At 41.8% G+C, this 20,316-nt stretch overlaps 1 protein-coding gene across 1 annotated transcript in view; it reads left to right on the top strand.

The window, feature by feature from the left end:
• Positions 1 to 16,881: 16,881 nt before the first annotated feature.
• Positions 16,882 to 20,316, top strand: part of pkdcc.2.L (protein kinase domain containing, cytoplasmic L homeolog) — a 42,546-nt gene continuing 39,111 nt past the window's right edge. The window contains exon 1 of the mRNA XM_018262559.2: positions 16,882 to 17,667. Within this exon, the coding sequence (XP_018118048.1) occupies positions 17,068 to 17,667 (600 nt within the window). The 5' untranslated portion in view covers positions 16,882 to 17,067. The remainder of the gene's footprint in view (positions 17,668 to 20,316) is intronic.

The following is a 20,316-nucleotide window of genomic DNA, read 5'->3' as shown; positions in this document are numbered from 1 at the left end:
TATTATCCCACTGTTTCTATAGGCACCATCTCTCCCTACTATACCTGCTATCCCACAGTCACACTCCCTTCCCAGAGACTATTATCCACTGTTACTATAGGCACCATCTCTCCCTACTATACCTGCTATCCCACAGTCACACTCCCTTCCAAGAGACTATTGTCCCACTGTTACTATAGGCACCATCTCTCCCTACTATACCTGCTATCCCACAGTCACACTCCCTTCCCAGAGACTATTATCCCACTGTTACTATAGGCACCATCTCTCCCTACTATACCTGCTATCCACAGTCACACTCCCTTCCCAGAGACTATTATCCACTGTTACTATAGGCACCATCTCTCCCTACTATACCTGCTATCCCACAGTCACACTCCCTTCCCAGAGACTATTATCCACTGTTACTATAGACACCATCTCTCCCTAGTATACCTGCTATCCCACAGTCACACTCCCTTCCAAGAGACTATTGTCCCACTGTTACTATAGGCACCATCTCTCCCTACTATACCTGCTATCCCACAGTCACACTCCCTTCCCAGAGACTATTATCCACTGTTACTATAGACACCATCTCTCCCTACTATACCTGCTATCCCACAGTCACACTCCCTTCCCAGAGACTATTATCCCACCATTACTATAGGCACCATCTCTCCCTACTATACCTGCTATCCCACAGTCACACTCCCTTCCCAGAGACTATTATCCACTGTTACTATAGACACCATCTCTCCCTACTATACCTGCTATCCCACAGTCACACTCCCTTCCAAGAGACTATTATCCACTGTTACTATAGACACCATCTCTCCCTACTATACCTGCTATCCCACAGTCACACTCCCTTCCCAGAGACTATTATCCACTGTTACTATAGGCACCATCTCTCCCTACTATACCTGCTATCCCACAGTCACACTCCCTTCCCAGAGACTATTATCCACTGTTACTATAGGCACCATCTCTCCCTACTATACTGCTATCCCACAGTCACACTCCCTTCCCAGAGACTATTATCCACTGTTACTATAGACACCATCTCTCCCTACTATACCTGCTATGCCACAGTCACACTCCCTTCCCAGAGACTATTATACACTGTTACTATAGACACCATCTCTCCCTACTATACCTGCTATCCCACAGTCACACTCCCTTCCCAGAGATTATTATCCACTGTTACTATAGGCACCATCTCTCCCTACTATACCTGCTATCCCACAGTCACACTCCCTTCCCAGAGACTATTATCCCCACTGTTACTATAGACACCCTCTCTCCCTACTATACCTGCTATGCCACAGTCACACTCCCTTCCCAGAGACTATTATACACTGTTACTATAGACACCATCTCTCCCTACTATACCTGCTATCCCACAGTCACACTCCCTTCCCAGAGATTATTATCCACTGTTACTATAGGCACCATCTCTCCCTACTATACCTGCTAGCCCACAGTCACACTCCCTTCCCAGAGACTATTATCCACTGTTACTATAGGCACCATCTCTCCCTACTATACCTGCTATCCCACAGTCACACTCCCTTCCCAGAGACTATTATCCACTGTTACTATAGACACCATCTCTCCTACTATACCTGCTATCCCACAGTCACACTCCCTTCCCAGAGACTATTATCCACTGTTACTATAGGCACCATCTCTCCCTACTATACCTGCTATCCCACAGTCACACTCCCTTCCCAGAGACTATTATCCACTGTTACTATAGACACCATCTCTCCCTACTATACCTGCTATCCCACAGTCACACTCCCTTCCCAGAGGCCAGTTTGCCATTGGGGCCCCTAATTGCAGTACCCTCTATACACCTCTGATGGCAGTCCTGGCTACGATACATGCTATTCCTCATTACAATCCCAGAAGCTATTATCTCCAATGATAGAGGTTACTGCTATGCTTCAAAAACAGTTAAAAAGCAATTTTTCAATCCACTGTTGAGCGTCCCCACACTCTTCCAACTGTCAGTTACTGCTGTTACAAAAACCCTTTGTGCTGAGTCCAGGGTACTGATGTTTTCTAGGCTCCAATAAACAATTCGGAGCATAGGATCCAAACAGACACGTTGGACTCCAAAAATGTCTGAAACCTTCCTCACTAAACAATATTCTTGCCTTTGTACAAGTTTGTCACCAGGAACCCCCTTTTCCCTCTGCACCCCCTTATTGACTACCACATGCTCACTCACTCACACACTCACTCACACTGACATGCTCACACACTCACACACTCACACACACACTCACACGATCACACACACTCACACACTCACACACTCACACACACTCACATGCTCACACACTCACATGCTCACACACTCACACACTCACATGCTCACACACACTCACACACACTCACACACTCACACACAAACACTCACACACACTCACTCACACACTCACACACACTTACATGCACACAATCCCTCACACTCACACACACACACACTCACACACACACACACACACACACACACACACACTCACACACACACACACTCACACACTCACACACACACACACTCACTCACACACTCACACACTCACTCACACACTTACACACACACACTCACACGCTCACATTCACACACTCACACACATCTGTTCTTCCAGTGCTGTCAAACAGTGAATGATTGGGGACTTTCTGCCTGGATTCTGTCCTCTGTCTCCCAGGGCTTCTCAGTAAGAATTCACAGAAATGCAGGAAACAAAACAACAAAATAAACAAAAAACAAAAAAAGGCTTTATTTTTAGGATGCCCCGGTGAGAAATATATCTCATTAGCACTGATAGGGAAAAGAAAGACTCATTTTCTACACCCGGTGGGGGGGAGAGGGAACACATCAGACTTTTTTACAGAACTAGCTGTTTGACATTCCTCAAAGTCTAATCCCAAACCACCCACAGGTAAAATTGTAATGTAAAGTACCTGCGTTAATTGAAGTGTCTCTTGACTTTCTTTCCCTTAAATACAGTACGGCTTTGGGCTATTGTCTGATAAACCCCTCCAGAGGGAAAGCTACACAGAGACCTCTGCATTGTATTGCACTCTTCCCATAGATAATAATCCCCTACTAATGACTTCCAAAATGAAATTGTTGAAATGTAAACAGTAGTTAGAAGGCGGTAAACAAAGACTTATCCAGTAGGGTGCAAATCCTTCACTTTTAATTACAGCCCCGGGAGATGTTAAATTAAGGTGATGATTACGAAGCATTGGGCTTTTAACTTTAAAAGGATGTTGTAATTAAGAAAAAAATATTTCTAAAGTCTTCAAATAATTTGGTAAAAGAATTTAATTTAATTTCGGTTTAAAAAAAAATTATTCGTTCTCTTCTCTGGAGTTGGTGACGTGGGGATGGGGAGACAGAAGACTCCAAAGCTCCAGTTTTATGATTTTTGCACAACCCTGGGTCTATGGATTGGTAGTTAGGTCACATAGGGGCTTCCTATGGGAAAAAGAGAATTGCTATAATCTATAGGTATGGGATCCAGAAAGCTCCAAATTACGTAAAAGCCATCTCCCATAGACTCCATTTAATCCAAATAATCCAAATTTAAAGAAATGTTTTCTTATTCTCTGTAATAACAAAACGGTAGCCTGTACTGGATCCCAACTAAGATATAATTAATCCTTATTGGAAGCAAAACCAGCCTATTGGGTTTATTTCATGTCTACCTATATGATTTTCTAGTAGATTTAAAGGACCAGTAACATTAAAAAAAATTAAATAAATTTGTTTGTACTTAACGAAAAAAAACACCACAAAGACACTTTTAACTTTAAATTCGCTAAGTGTTTATTAAGAAATAACTTACAGATTCTCCGCTTGCGCTCCTCTTCAGAAACAGGGTGACAATCGCCGTTTCTGAAGAGGAGCGCAAATGAAGACTTTGCGAATTTAAAGTTAAGTGTCTTGGTGTTTTTTTTCCGCTACAGTACAAACAATTTTTTTTTACATTTTTTTATGTTACTGGTCCTTGAAGATCCAAATTACAGAAAGATCCATTATCCGGAAACCCCCAGGTCCCGAGCATTTTGGATAACAGATCTCATACCTGTATTTGGTTTAAATAGTTGCAATCAATGGTTGCATTAGGTAGAGTTAATAAATAATCGTAACATATTTGCTAAAGATAGGATGAAGCAAGAGTTTAAAAAAAACATATTTACCTCTTATATTGATCAATATTTCTATCTACTCAACATGTTTGATGTAAAGAACCCTCTACTCTACAACACTGTGGAATATGATGGTGCTTTAGTAGAAATGAGTACGACTGGCCATACAATGGGCAACCTTTGCAAGATTGGCTCATCTCTCGTGCTGTCTGATGGCCAACGAGTACCAATGTAATAAAGTGACTTGAAAAAGTTGAAAGAAAAGTTTCACAGATGTTCCTAGAAGGTCTGGCCTTAGCTAAAGATGTCCACATGGACTGAGATCAGTTTGTTTGTTGAAGGAACTCATCTCTGTCCAATTTTGCCACCCATGTGCTAGCGGTTGGAAAATGGCTGGATCACATTGTGGTCTAATGGAGATCCACTGGGTTTTTAAACCTCCATGATAGATATTTTGCCAAGTTTTGGGCAGATATCGGCCCAGCAAGCCAATCTATGTCAGTTAATAAGCTGCATAACTTCAGAACCGACCTTCAGAGTCAGATCTCTTATTCGAAAACCCACTATCCAAAAATCCTTAATTACAGGAAGGTCCTCTTCCAAGCAAATATTTATATTATTTCTTAATGATTTTTTTTTTACTCCGTTATAATCAAACAATCTGTTATACTTGATCCTCCTCAGGGTTGGACTGGGCCGACGGGATACAAAAAAAACTTGGTGGGCCCCACAGACCCAGGAATGCTCATCGCTACCCACTGGCTGAGGAGGTCGAGGCTGGTAAGAGGAATTCCCAACTGGGATGAGGAGCCATGAGGTGGTGGCCCTACAGGGTCCTGGACACCCAAGTCCAACATTGGTTAAGCTGAATGTATTCATGTTGGTGGCAAAACACTCAAATAGGGTTTATTTAATATTTCAGTATTTTAGTCGCTTTATGTATTCAAATTATGGAAAAAGCTCTTATACCGGAAACCCAAGGTCCTAAGCATTCCAGATAATAGATTAAATACTTTTTTTCATTTACTACTTTTAGAATGGGAATGAACCTCCAGAATGAGCTGGAAGTGGGGTTTCCACCCGGCCGGTATTTTATCAGCCTAGCCGATAAAACACATGCCAAGGCCGGGGTCGGTATCGGCAATGTAGTTTTCTTCTTTGAACCCCAGGTCAATCACTGGATCATTCCAACTTGGCTCACAACCTTAAGGTGCCCATACACGGGCAGATTAAAGATGCCGATATTGGTCCTTTAGCCCGTTTCGGCAATTTATCTGCCAATGTATGGGGCCTCTGACGGGTCTCCCTGATCAGGCCAAAAATCCAGCAGATATTCTTCGGGGAGGTTTGATTTCTCTGGTGATCGAAGACTGCGTCGGCTAGTTGACCCGTTAGCCCCGTTAGCCCCGTTAGCCCCCAATCCAATCATTTGGCCCTAGGGCCGAACGTTTGGATTAAACTGATATCGTCCTGCTGTTGTTGGGCATATAGGGGAAAGATCCGCTCTTTTGGCAAGTTATCTTAACACGTATGGCCACCTTTAGTGGCCTGATAGCTTGAAGCTTCACATTTGCCAGATCCACAAACTGACCAATATCCAAAGTACATGTTGAGGGGCCACACCCACCAAAATTCTGTTCCATATGAGTGGATGTACGGCCAGCTGAACATACTACAATATACAGTGAAACCATGAGATACTAGACAGGGCACATTGTTTAGCTTCGTTGCCTTCCAGCTTTGAGGTCCTCAGTTTGCTTCCCATCAGGTCTGGGGCCCCACCATGAACACAGACATGTAGTACCAGACTTGTTAGGCCACCCCCCTTGAATGCTCTGCACAAAAGATCAACCAGCAGGTAGGTGGGTTTTACTAGGACAAAAGGTTACATTTGATTGACGTGTGTTTATCAACCACAGCTATACAAACTCACAAAGCATTTTATTGAAAAGCAGGGGGGGTAACTATAGAGGGAGCAGAACCTGCAACTGCTGGGGGGCCCCAGGAACTATAGGGGGCCCAGTGGGACTTGGACTGCAATTTATAGAATGTCCTCTGCCCAATAATGTTGATGTGGGGCCCAATAACTAGTCATTCCACTGCTAAAAATTTCATGTAGGAGATACTGAATATCATTCACTAAATAGATCTCAATAGAAACAGCTGATAATGAGCAGTTCATATGTCCGTCAGTTCATTGGGGGTCAGTGGAGTTTGCCCTTTGTTTGCTGCTCTGCCATTGCTTCATACAGTGTGTCATTTACACAAGTTTCTATGTAAGTTACAAAAGCTTCTATGTGAGGGGCATAAGTTCTTGTGTAAATTATTTGAAATTCAGTGTAAATTACGCAATTTTTGTAACTTTGGCTACCCACTCGGGCCCTGTTCACCCCTCTTCTGGTGGCCTTGGTAGGGACTCCCAAAAACCCACGGACAGGCCGATATAAAAAGCTGAAATGTTATTTTAGGGTCAAGGCACACGTTTGTATTCTGGGAGATTAGTCGCCTAGTCGTCTTCGGGCAACTAATCTCACGAGGAAACTTTGGGCGACCTCAGAGAACAAAGCGCTCCAAGTGCCATCCTGCCAGCGATTTACATTCTAGCCGATCAGAGGCAGTTCAGGGAGATTAGTCGCCCCAAGGTAGAGGAGATTTGTCGCCAGGCAACTAATCTCCCCGAATCTGAACATGTGACCTGACCCTTAGAATGTAAATAAGTAGAGGGGGGACAATTGCCTGGTAGATTTAGGATTTAAAGGGGGGCCAACTGTGCTGCATTTTCCGGATTAGACGGGCCCCACCTCAGTGAATCCGGCTGAAGAGTTGAAAGTTGAAAAAGTTGCCACCCCGAAGAGGAAGAAGAAGAACACACACAAACTTAAGGTAAAATCCACCGAACATCTACTATGGGCCCCTGACCACCAATGTTTTTTTAAATTTCTAAGGGCCCCTGGCCACAAATTTTATTTGAAATCTTTTATGGGGCCCTTGGCCACCGATTTTTTTTTAAACTTGTAGGGGAGACCCTGGCCACCAATGGATTTTTTTTAACTTGTAAGTGGGAGGCACTGGCCACCAATGGGTATTTTTTTACCCTGTAGCATACCTCCCAACTGTCCCGTTTTTAGAGGGACAGTCCCTCAACCCACAGTTCCTCGTTTGTACTGGAAAGTCCCGTTTTTCTCTGCGCTGAACAGCCAGAAAAAGATACAACGTTTCTAACTTAATTGGCTTTTGACGGAGAGCCCAGAACAGCCACAGCAGCAGATACGATACTTTTGTAACAATTTTGAGATGAGCAAATAAGTAACAATATAAAATAACAGGTCCCTTGGGAGAAGTTAGACTCACAGCTTTAAGGACAATTCACATTCATTAACAAAACTGTAATAACTGAAAAAAACCACAGAAATATGTTCAAACTTTCATAACCTGCCAAATTTTGTAAAATAGACATGGTAATCAGGGGGTGTGGCCAAAAAAATGGGTGTGGCTACGCGCACCAACTTTTTTCTTCCTCTTTTTATTTCTAAAATGTTGGGAGGTATGGTGTAGGGGGGCCTTGGCAACTGATGGATTTCTAGCATTCTTTTTTAGTGCCCATGTCTATGTGTTTTTTTTTTACTTTAGTGTGAGGATGCACGGGGTCTGGGACAGGGTCTGTGGTGGAAGCCCAGAAAAATATTGTTGTATGGGGCACTGTGATTTCTGATTGCAGACCTGGCTACAGGTATGGGATCCGTTATCCAGAAACCCGTTATCCAGAAAGCTCCAAATAACTCCAATTTATCCAAATAACCCACATTTTCTTTTTGTAATAATAAAACAGTATCATATATTTGATCCAAACCAAGATAAAATGAAACCTTATTGGAAGCAAAACCAGCCTTTTCGGTTTATTTAATGTTTACATGATTTTCTAGTAGACTCAAGGTATGAAGATCCAAATAACAGAGAGGTCCATTATCAGGGAAACCCCAGGTCCCGAGCATTCTGGATAACAGGTTGCATACCTGCGTAAATAAAAATATACATATATTATAGAATCGTGTGAGTCTTGCACTTTGCATGCTAAGGGCACTTAACTGGGTTATGATTAGTATGAAACGCATGAGGCTTAGCATTACACCTTTGATCCACTGGAACAGGGACTGAATAATGAATAACCTCTGTAAATCCTGCAAATATATTTGTTATTATATGCTTTATTGGGCATTCTTCTGCTTCTTCCTTATCTTTTGATGGTTTACAGTCCATTGTGTTCTGCTTATTCATTTTCTACCATCGGAGAAACGCACCAAAAAACGGCCCCACACTTTCGGAAAACATTCCACCAAAAACCCGTATACGAAGCTCATAATACACTGCAAAGAAATCAGTTCTTCATGCCGAACATTGTGGGGTCTGTTATTTATCAGGGGGGATTTCCGGATGCCGAGATTACGGGAACAAAATAACGTTCCATTTAGCAAAGCATGGAACTTATTTGCCTTGAATTAGAGTCAATTTCGCCGGTAAATTGGATACTATTTTGTGCAAAGGTTTCAGAGCCAACGGGCTTTGATAAAAGGAGAACCCAAGAGCCTCATTTTGAATTGTACAAATTTACCTTTATAACTATTTACACACACACAGGCTAGAACATAATACGCCTGAGGTTTGGGAGCCTGGTTGGTACAAAACAGCAGCTACATTTTGTATTTTATTTGTTGTTGGATCAAGTATAATCGGCTTATTACGCCACCGGAAAGTGGAATTATTTTCATGATTCCTCCTAAATACTTTAGAGAATCATTTATTTTAGCCTTAGCTAACTCTTAAATTAGTAAATGCCAAATGTATTGTATAAAAAAAAGTTAATATGATTCACCCAGTGATGTGTTGTAACCCCTCCCGCCCCTGTTTACACTCTGGAGATCAGGAGTTGAAAGTTGAAAAACTGCCCCAGGTCAGGCCCTGATTTTTACAACTGGAGAGTAAATAATAGCTACTCATTAAGCCTCCCCTGTCGTAAACTGTAATTAATAATGGGCCATAAATAGGCTGTAAATAAGTGCTTATCTCTTCTGCGTAATTGTGAAAGACCTGCTGTGTATTTGGTGGTATTTTTTATTTGGTGAGGGGGGATTTTCCAAGACTCATCTTGTAAAGGTGGTGGCACACTTAGGGGCCGATTCACTAACTTCCAGTGAAGGATTCGAAGGTAAAAAACTTCGAATTCCGAAGTTTTTTTGGGCTACTTCGAATCGAAGGATTCGTAGTAAAAATCGTTCGACTATTCGACCATTCGATAGTCGAAGTACTGTCTCTTTAAAAAAAACTTCGACCCCCTAGTTCGCCATCTAAAAGCTACCGAAGTCAATGTTAGCCTATGGGAAAGGTCCCCATAGGCTTGCCTAACTTTTTTTGATCGAAGGATAATCCTTCGATTTTTGGATTAAAATCCTTCGAATCGTTCGATTCGAAGGATTTTATCGTTCGATCGAAGGAATTATCCTTCGATCGTTCGATCAAACTATATGCGCTAAATCCTTCGACTTCGATATTCGAAGTCGAAGGATTTTAATTCCTAGTCGAATATCGAGGGTTAATTAACCCTCGATATTCGACCCTTAGTGAATCGGCCCCGTAGTGTTCCAGGGAGATTAGTTGTCCAGCGACAAATACCCTCTTCTTCGGGCGCCTAATCTCCCCGAAATGCCTTCCCTCCGGCAAGAATATGAATCACTGGTGGGATGGCATACGAATCGCTTCATATTTCCGAAGTCGCCCGAAGTTTCCCTAAGAGGCCATATTGGGTGACTTCAGAAAACTGAAGCAATGCTTATGCCATCCCACTCGGGCTTGTGAACGCTCGTTGGCGTGTGCACCAGGAAGGTCACAGAAGGGGTGAAGTTGTCGACTGGGATGCCTAAGGCCCCCAGCCAGTTTGGCCCACCACTTCCCACACCCAACCCTAACCTGCAATGGTTTGCAAAATTTTAACCCTAACCACTCCACCATTGCATAAATGTGTTACCAGCAGCCTGAATCCACACAGGTAGTCCGGAGAAGGTTAAATATATAATAAAATCCCTCTTCCCAAAACTCACCTTATTTGGCCTTCAGGCTGGACCACCGCTTTGGTCCAAGTAGAACAGTGATCCCCAACCAGTGGCTCATGAGTAACATGTTGCTCCTCACCAACCCCTTGGATGTTGTTCCCAATGGCCTCAAAGCAGGTGCTTATGTTTGAATTTCTGGTTTGGAGGCAAGTTTTGGTTGCACAAAAACGGGGTTATGACTAGGGTTTCCACGTTTTCCGCAAAACAATACCGGCCTTCCTATATATTTATCTTTTTTCCCTATTAATAACTTTGGGATCAACCGTAATTTTTACTGGCCAGGCCGGTAAAATACTGGCCAGGTGGCAACCCTAGTTATGACTAAACAGAGTCTCCTGTAGGCTGCCAGTCCACATAGGGGCTACCAAATGGCCAATCACAGCCCTTATTCGGCACTAGGGTTGCCACCTGGCCGGTATTTTACTGGCCTGGCCGGTAAAAATGATGGTTGTTCCCAATGTTATTAATTGGGAATAAAGATAAAGATATAGGAAGGCCGGTATTTTTTTCCGGAAAAGGTGGCAATCCTATTTGGCACCCCAGAAACACCATTCTTGTGTTGCTCCTAAACTCCTCCTGCAGAAGGTCTTGAATGAGAATTAAAATAGGCCCTGGCATTTCAGGTGCAGCCCCATAGCAGTCCCTCTGGCATTTGCCAGAACCCACAGATGGCCAGTCCGGGCCTGGTCTGCAGCATCTCAATATGATAACCTCCGCTTGTCCAGCCTCCATTACTGAGTGTCAGCTTTCCTATAAAGCTTAAGGCACGTGGGGTGGACAAAAATGAGCAACCACTCAGGGCCCCAGGGACATCTACTTCCCCATAGTCCAGGGGTCCCCAACCTTTTTTACCCACGAGCTTCATTCAAACTTAAAAAATTTGGAGAGCAACACAAGCATGCACCAATTAAGGGCCTCCAAGTCAGGAATTCAAAAATAAGCACCTGCTTTGAGGCCACTGGGAGCAACATCCAAGCAGTTGGTGAGGAACCATTTGCTCTTGAGTCAATGGTTGGGGGTCACTGCCTTAGACTGAGGCCCCATTATTTTTTCAATGCACATTAATCTATTGTCTCCCCCAATTGGTGGCAAAATACTTGCCCACCTGTTTCGCATGACCATCTTCATACAATATCCCACACCCAACCGCATTGACTTCTCATCCACCAGTTTCCATTGTGTATTCCATAATGTGTATTACTCATTTGTGTATTGCCATTTTCTAATGGGTCCATTGCATAGACAAGTGTAAGGAAGGCCTTCATTAATGCCCCTCAGATATACGTGAAAACTGCCTCCTGACGGGCCCATTGTCTCCGTGTTGACATTTGGTCATTGGAGGGTCCCCCAGTGTTTTACCATAAAGCCCAGAGCAATGTGTATTCGCTCAATGGCCTGTAGTCGAAACGCTCTCCAGTGGATTCCGCCACCTTATTCACATTCACCTTCATTCACTCACATGAACTTCAGCTGGGGATTCTCCTGAGACCTTTCATTGTTCCCTCTGCTCCTGCTCTTTCTTTGTGAAGTCCTCAGGCTGATTGAATTTGTTAATTAGTCGCTAACAGCATCATAATGGGCTCTTGATGGATAAGCATGTCATTAGCACTCACCCCAGCAATTCACTTCTCCAGCAGGGCGGATGGGGGGGTGGGGGTCGGCCCCATGTTGAGTCCATGATTTGTAGATTTAGCCTAAAGAGAGCAGATGTAGTCTCACAAGAGACAGCCCCCGCACTCCTCTCTCTCCCCATTCAACTACATTAATTTCACTTTAGCCATGGCCGACATTTAACCCATTCCCAGCAGGACAGGAGCAGAACAATAACCCGGGTCATAGAGCTCTGCATTGTCTGTCTCTGTTCATTTACATAAAATTCAACTGCCGCCAGAGCTGGAGGGGAGGGGCGGTGCAATGAGCAACTGCCACTGAGCAGCCACCGCTGAAAAGAGGAATTTGGGAATAATATAGGGCAAAATATAGGAGATACCCCCGGGACCCCGATCCCACAGGGCCCGTTTGCTTAGATAACACTAAAGCACTGACATTTTGATTGTACAAGTATGGGACCTGTTATCCAGAATGCTCTGGACCTTTCCATAATTCGGATCTCCATACATAATGTCTGCTAAATGAATTTAACCCAATAAGATTGTTTTGCCTCCAGTAACGATGAATTATATCTTAGTTGGGATCAAGTACAAGGAACAGGTATGGGATCCGTTATCCAGAAACCCCGTTATCAAGAAAGCTCTGAATTACGGAAAGGCTGTCTCCCATAGACTCCATTTTATCCAAATAATCCAAGTTTTTAAAAATGATTTCCTTTTTCTCTGTAATAATAAAACAGTCGCTTGTACAGGTATGGGACCTGTTATCCAGAATGCTCAGGACCTAGATAAGGGGTTTTTGCATAATTTGTATCTCCATACCTTATGTCTACCAAATTAATTAACCCAATATGATTGTTTTGCCTCCAATAAGGATGAATTATATCTTAGCTGGGATCAAGTACAAGGAACGGGTATGGGATCCGTTATCCAGAAACCACCGAATAACCGAAAGGCGGTCTCCTATAGACTCCATTTTATCCAAATAATCCACATTTTTAAAAATAATTTCCTTTTTCTCTCTAATAATACAACAGTAGCTTGTACAGGTATGGGACCTGTTATCCAGAATGCTCAGGACCTGGATAAGGGGCTTTTCCATAATTTGGATCTCCATACCTTATTATGTCTTCAAAATTAATTAAACCCAATAAGATTGTTTTGCCTCCAATAAGGATGAATTATAGCTTAGTTGGGATCAAATACAAGGTACAGGTATCGGATCCGTTATCCAGAAACCACCGAATAACCGAAAGGCGGTCTCCTATAGGCTCCATTTTATCCAAATAATCCACATTTTTAAAAATAATTTCCTTTTTCTCTCTAATAATAAAACAGTAGCTTGTATAGGTATGGGACCTGTTATCCAGAATGCTCGGGACCTGGATAACGGGTCTTTCCATAATTCGGATCTCCATACCTTATGTCTACTAAATGAATTAATCTTAGTTGGGTACAAGTACAAGCTACTGTTTTCTTATTGCATAGAAAAATCATTTTTAAAAATCCAGATTATTTGGATAAAATGGAGTCTATGGGAGACGGCCTTTCTGCAATTGGGAGCTTTCTGGATAATGGGTTTCCAGATAACGGATCCCATACCTGTACTTGATCCCAACTAAGATATAATTAATCCTTATTGGAAGCAAAACCAGCCTGTTGGGTTTATTTAATGTTTACATGATTTTCTGGTGGACTTAAAGAATGAAGAGCCAAATTATGGAAAGATCTGTTATCCGGAAAACCCCAGGTAACGAGTATTCTGAATAACAGGTCCCATACCTGTACTGTTTTATTATTACAGAGAAAAGGGAAATCATTTTTAAAAACTTGATTTTTTTGATTTAAATGGAGTCTGTGTGAGACGGCCTTCTTGTAATTCGGAGCTTCTTGAATAATGGATTTCCAGATAACGGATCCCATACTTGTATTTGAGACTGCAGGGTTCTATCTCTTTAGACATATAATGCAATCATGTTTTCCTATGGGCTGGAATAAATCAGATAATCGTCACACCAAAGGATGAACTGGAGTAAACAAACCTCACTGCCCCTTCTCTTTATACAACAATTAGACCAATAAACTAAACACCCTCTGTAATTACCTAAATCACTGGTGTAACATTTACAACTCCCACCCCAGCTCCCATCATGCTCAGCCAGACTTTGAGGATAGTGGGAGTTGTAGTTTAGCAACTTTGTTCCCCAATACCCATAACATTCTGCCTTTAACAGGGTTTCAGATATTACCTCATAGTGTGTGTGTGACATCATAAAAATGGATGATGTCACCTCTCTCTGCGCCAGTAATTCCATTAAAGTGGTGTTTCACCTTTAAGCTAACTTTTAGTATGTTATAGAATGGCCAATTCGAAGCTACTTTTCAATTGGTCTTCATTATTTATTTTTTACGATTTTTTAATTATTTGCCTTCTTCTTCTGACTCTTTCCAGCTTTCAATTGGGGGTCACTGACCCCATCTAAAAAAAACAAATGCTCCGTAAGGCTACAAATGTATTGTTATTGCTACTTTTAATTACGCATCTTTCTATTCAGGCCTCTCCTATTCGAATTCCAGTCTCTCATTCAACTCAATGCATGGTTGCTAGGGGAATTTGGACCCTAGCAACCAGACTGCTGAAATTGCAAACTGGAGAGCTGCTGAAAAAAAAGCTTAATAACTTAAAAACCACAAATAATAAAAAATGAAAACCAATTGCAAATTGTCTCAGAATATCACGCTCGGTGTCATACTAAAAGGTAACTTAAATGTGAACAACCCCTTTAATGATCTGAGCTCTCCCAGCTGTAGGTGATGTCTCCTTAGATGAATATGTCAGTATCAATATGCCACTCCAGATGTTTCAGTACTATAACTCCCACCTTCCCCTGTCAGCAACTCTCCCCTAAATTAAAAGTTTTTGTGAACAGAGCCCTTTCCCCCTATGAATGGGTTGCTTTACATCAATTCCTTGTGCTTTATACTGTAGGTGCATCTTAAATAGCCCCCTGTGTCCACTGTTGGCTTCACTTGCCCTTACTTTTACCAATGCAATGACCAGCACTTCTGCTTCTTAATTACACTTCCATCTTTATTTCATTATACCTAATGACTAGTAATGGGCGAATAAATTTGAATTTCCGCTATTTTGCCGGCGTCAAAAAATTTGGGATGTGCGTCAGAAAAGTCGCTCGCATCAAAACCGTCGTGTGTCAACACTATTCGGACGCCATTGACTTTAACGCCGGTGTCAAAATTGACACGGCCGTCAATTTTCGAGTTTCTCAAATTTCTTGGCATTTGGCGTGAAATTCGCAAATTTTCCAGCCAAACGGGAGAAATTCGCCCATAACTACTAATGAGTGAACAGAGGAGCTTTCCCTTTAAAGGGGACCTGTAAGTTAACTTTAAGTATGTTCTAGAATTTATTTATTTATTATTATTTGAATTATATATATATTTTATATATATATTTGAATTAAGCAACTTTTCAATTGGTCTTCATTTTTTATGTTTTTTTTTTTTTTAATTATTTGCCTTTCTCTTCTGACTCTTTACAGCTTTCAAATGGGGGTCACTGACCCCAAATAAAAAAAATGCTCTGTAAGGCTACAAATATGTCATTATTGTTACTTTTTATTACTCATCTTTCTATTCAGGCCTCTCCTATTCATATTCCAGTCTCTTAGTTAAAATAGTGCATGGTTGCTAGGGTAAGTTTGACCCTAGCAACCAGATTGCTAACTGCAGAACAGCTGAATAAAAAGATAAATAAGTCAAAAAACACAATTAATTAAAAATGAAAATTGCAATTGCAAATTGTGTCAGAATATCACTCTCTGCATCATACTAACAGTTAATTTAAAGGTGAACAACCCCTTTAAATATCTCCCTGTGGCTGTTGTTGGCTGGACTTGTCTTTACTAATACAATAAAGAATAATTCTGGTTTTTAACTACCAGGGACATAATTACAGAGGAAGCAGACCATGCGGCTGCAGGGGGTCCTTTAGGTATAGAGGCCCCGTGAGACTCTAATTAATATACAATTTCAATAAATATGGTAAAACTGATCAACCTTTAGACATTTTTGGTGCCTGAAAAATAATTCGCTGTGGGGCCCAGTAATATCTAGTTACGCCATTGTCAACTCTCTTCCATTTTGTCTTTTTCCTAATGAGTGTCAGCTCTTGTGCACAGAACCACTTTCCCTTTGAAGCCCCTGTTATAAATCCCATTGAATTTTCAGGATTTAAAGGGGTTGTTCACCTTTGAGTTAACTGTTAGTATGATGTAGAGACTGACATTCTGAGACAATTTGCAATTGGTTTTCATTTTTTATTATTTGTGGTTTATGAGTTATTCAGCTTTTTATCCAGCAGTTCTCCAGTTTGCAATTTCAGCCATCCGGTTGCTAGGGTCCAAATTCCCCTAGCAACCATGCATTGATTTGAATAAGAGACTGGAATATAAATAGGAGAGGCCTGAATAGAAAGATGAGTAATAAAAGTAGCCTGACAGAACATTTGTCTTTTAGAGGGGTCAGCGACCCCCATTTGAAAGCTGGAGTCAGACGAAGAAGGCAAATAATTAAAAAAAACTATTAAATATAAATAATGAAGACCAATTGAAAACTAGCTGAGAATTAGCTATTCTATAACATACTAACAGTTAACTTAAAGGTGAACCAGCCCTGACTATTTATTTTTAGGATGAATGAAAAGTGAGATAAAGGGAGACATTGAATCCACTGCTGCTGGAAATGATAAGATCCTTATGTCTCAGTTTCCTTATACAGAATGTCTGCACTGTGAGTTGTGACTCATGACAGAAGCAGCCAGTGAGTCTGACTCTGCACCGCTCACTCTATGGCGTATGTATTTCTGCTGCCGCCGCTGAGGGACGGTCAGAGTATAGCGCAGGCTGTAGAGTAACAAGAACTACTTTGCGCCAGACTCAGAGAAGAGGGGGCGTGTCGAGCTGTCCATCAAGTGACGTAGAGGGTGGGCTGTGTGAGGAGCAGGGATAGGGGGGCTTTGCTGGTGCTGAGAGCAAATAATCGCTGGAGGAGCTGAAAAGCGCAAGTGTCACGAGTGTGACTTATATTATATTATATATATGTGTGTGTGTGTGTGAGAGATACAATGTGAGAGCAGACACATCCTCCTCTTCTACAATCAGCAGCGGCAGAGTCGCATCATCATGAGACGCAGGAAGATCGCAGTGGCGGCGGCTTTATGTCTCTCCTTCTTTATTGCGACTTTACTCAACTTGCTCTGCGCCCCCGGCTTCGATCATCATCATCAGCAGCAGCAGCAACAGGAGCATCGGCGACCCCGGGATTTGCTTCTGCAGCAACTGAGAGAGAGATACGAGGAGGTGCAGCGCTACAGACACCACCAGGCGACCCCTCCGACCCCAGCCTCGGCGAGGCTTCTCCGACCCCTGGAGAGACGACTCATGGACCTGACACAACCCCGGGACAAATGGGAATATAACAAGGTGGAAGGGGACACTTTATCCCCAGCGCAGCCCGAAATAGACGCGACCCCCCGGCTCAGCTGCCGACACATCAGCACCGACCTGCGATACTTGGGCTCCGGTTACACCAAATCCGTCTATAAATCGCTCCTCAATGGCAGCGTCTCGGTGGCGCTCAAATCGGTCGATTTTGGGGGGCACGACATCCAGAATTGTGTCCGACTGTATCAGAGGTTAGAGGATTGTTACAGACTGGCTTCATTCAAGATCCTCAAGGAGATGATCCTCCTGCAACGACTCCAGCACCCAAATATCCTGCAGGTAAACCAGTGGCACAGGGAGGTCACATGAGTGTCACCCTCATTATTATTATTATTATTATAGGAAATATTCTGTTTTATTCATTGTCATGTCTGGGGAGAGGATCCCTTTATTCCCTTCCACCTCCAGCATGTCCTATAGTCTTGTACTGCTGCTGCTGCAGGAGGGCCACAATCTGACTGTTATAGTTTTAATAGTAAGCTGGAGGGAGAGAGGTTGGTATAGTCTTACTTTAACCAAAATAATGAGTTGGAGGTAGAGAGAGGTTGGTATAGCCTTAATTTACCCAAAATAACGAGTTGGAGGGAGAGAGGTTGGCATAGTCTTACTTTACCCAAAATAACAGGAGCTGGAGGGAGAGAGGTTGGCATAGTCTTACTTTACCCAAAATAACAGAAGGTGAAGGAGAGAGATTGGCAAAGTCTTACTTTACCCAAAATAACAAGTTGGAGGGAGAGAGGTTGGCATAGACTTACTTTACCCAAAATAACAGGAGCTGGAGGGAGAGAGGTTGGCATAGCCTTAATTTACCCAAAATAGTTGGAGGGAGGGAGGTTGGCATATTCTGATCTATCCTTCCCAATATAACAGGAGCTGGAGGGTAGCAAACTGCTCATTAAATTGAATGAAGTATCCAAGAGATTGCATCTATTTTGTACATGGGAGCATACATAATACGTACATTTATCTATTTTTTTTATATATGAATTATATGTATTATTTGACCCGCCTGCTTAGGGACCCCAATAACACCCTCCCTCTGTATAAGTGTCATATTCCTTTATATGGGACCTGGGTGCTGTGTCCGGCCGTGATTATTATGTCGCCCATGCGCCTGGTCATTACTGATACATATTACAGAATAATGGGGGCTACATTTCTTTAATAAACTCTCTTTCCCAGTCATTACATGGTTGATTTTCAGCAGTGGGGTCGGTGACCTGGTTCAGTTTACTACAGACAAATGTAACACAAGCTGATACTTAAATAAGTGAGTTAGTGCCAAAGCCCAAAGGGATTCCCTGTCGGCCTAGGTGCCCTGCGTTTGCTTCTACTCCCATCAATTAGGATTTCTACACTCCCTGCAGGCTTTATTTGGGGGGTGTTATAAAAAAAATGTAGTTAATGGATTTACTTCCCTATAAATGGAGCTGGAACCCTAGACAGACAGTTCTCATTAGAACTAATAATAATTCGATTATTATAATAAACATGCATTTATAGAGCACCAACATATTCTACAGCGCTGTACAATTAATGGGTTTATTTCCCTATTAATGGAGCTGGAACCCAGACAGTGTGTATTGTCATTAGAACTAATAATAATTCTATTATTATTAACATGTATTGATAGAGCACCAACATATTCTGCAGCGCTGTACAATTACAGGTTTGGGACCTGTTATCCAGAATGCTCGGGACCTGGGGTTTCCTGGATAAGGGGTCTTTCTGTAACTTGGATCTTCATACCTTAAGTCTACTAGAAAATCATATAAACATTAAATAAAGCCAATAGGCTGGTTTTGCTTCCAATAAGGATTAATTATAACTTAGTTGGAATCAAGTACAAGGGACTGTTTTATTATTACACAGAAAAAGGAAATTGTTCTTAAAAATCCAGATTATTTGGATAAAATGGAGTCTAAACTCTGTAATTCGGAGCTTTCTGGGTAATGGGTTTTCTAGATAACGGATCCCATACCTGTACTTGATTATATCTTAGTTGGGATCACAACTAAGATATAATTAATCCTTATTGGAAGCAAAAACAAGCTACTGTTTTATTATTAGAGAGAAAGGAAATCATTTTTAAAAATGTGGAATATTTTCCCTATAATGGAGTCTATGAGAGACGGCCTTTCCGTAATTCAGAGTTTCTGGATAACGGCTTTCCAGATAACGGATCCTATACTTGTAAAGGGTTTATGCAAGAAAGATAGAGAGTTATATACATAGCGACCAATAACCGAAAGGGCGAAGAGGGCCCTGCCCCAAAGAGCTTGCAATTATTATGGAAATAATAAATCAGTGCCTAATTTGCGACTCCTTCGCACCCTTAACTATATCCCTTACAATATAATACTATTCACTTTGATTATGGATAATTCAGTAGCGAGAAACCACTAATTTATCATTTTTTTTTTTTTTTAAATAAAATTAAATTTTTTTTTATTTTAATCTTTCTATAAATGTTCAAGGCCTGCCTATCATTCCTCCCAATCTGAGAATATTAATATCGTCTAAAAAAAATATCGCCTAATCACATTTTCAGTGCCTAATTATTTGGATTATTTGGATATAATGGAGTCTATGGGAGACGGCCTTTCCGTAATTCAGAGCTTTCTGGATAATGGCTTTCCAGATAACGGATCCTATACCTGTAAAGGGTTTATGCAAGGAAGATAGAGAATCACATACATAGCGGCCAATAACTGATACAATGGGTGAAGAGGGCCCTGCCCCAAAGAGCTTGCAATTGTTATGGAAATATCTGTCTAATATCTGTCTAATAACATTCTCAGTGCCTAATTTGCGACTCCTTCACACCCTTGACTATATCCCATGCAATATAATACAGATATTCACTTAAATCATGGATAATTCAGTCATTTATCGGGTTCTTTTTAAAAATAAAATTAACATTTTTCT

This window comes from Xenopus laevis, chromosome 5L, assembly GCF_017654675.1.
Source record: "Xenopus laevis strain J_2021 chromosome 5L, Xenopus_laevis_v10.1, whole genome shotgun sequence".
NCBI lineage: Eukaryota > Metazoa > Chordata > Amphibia > Anura > Pipidae > Xenopus > Xenopus laevis.
The sequence above is the reverse complement of the archived record's forward strand: the minus strand, read 5'-3'. Positions and strand labels throughout refer to the sequence as shown.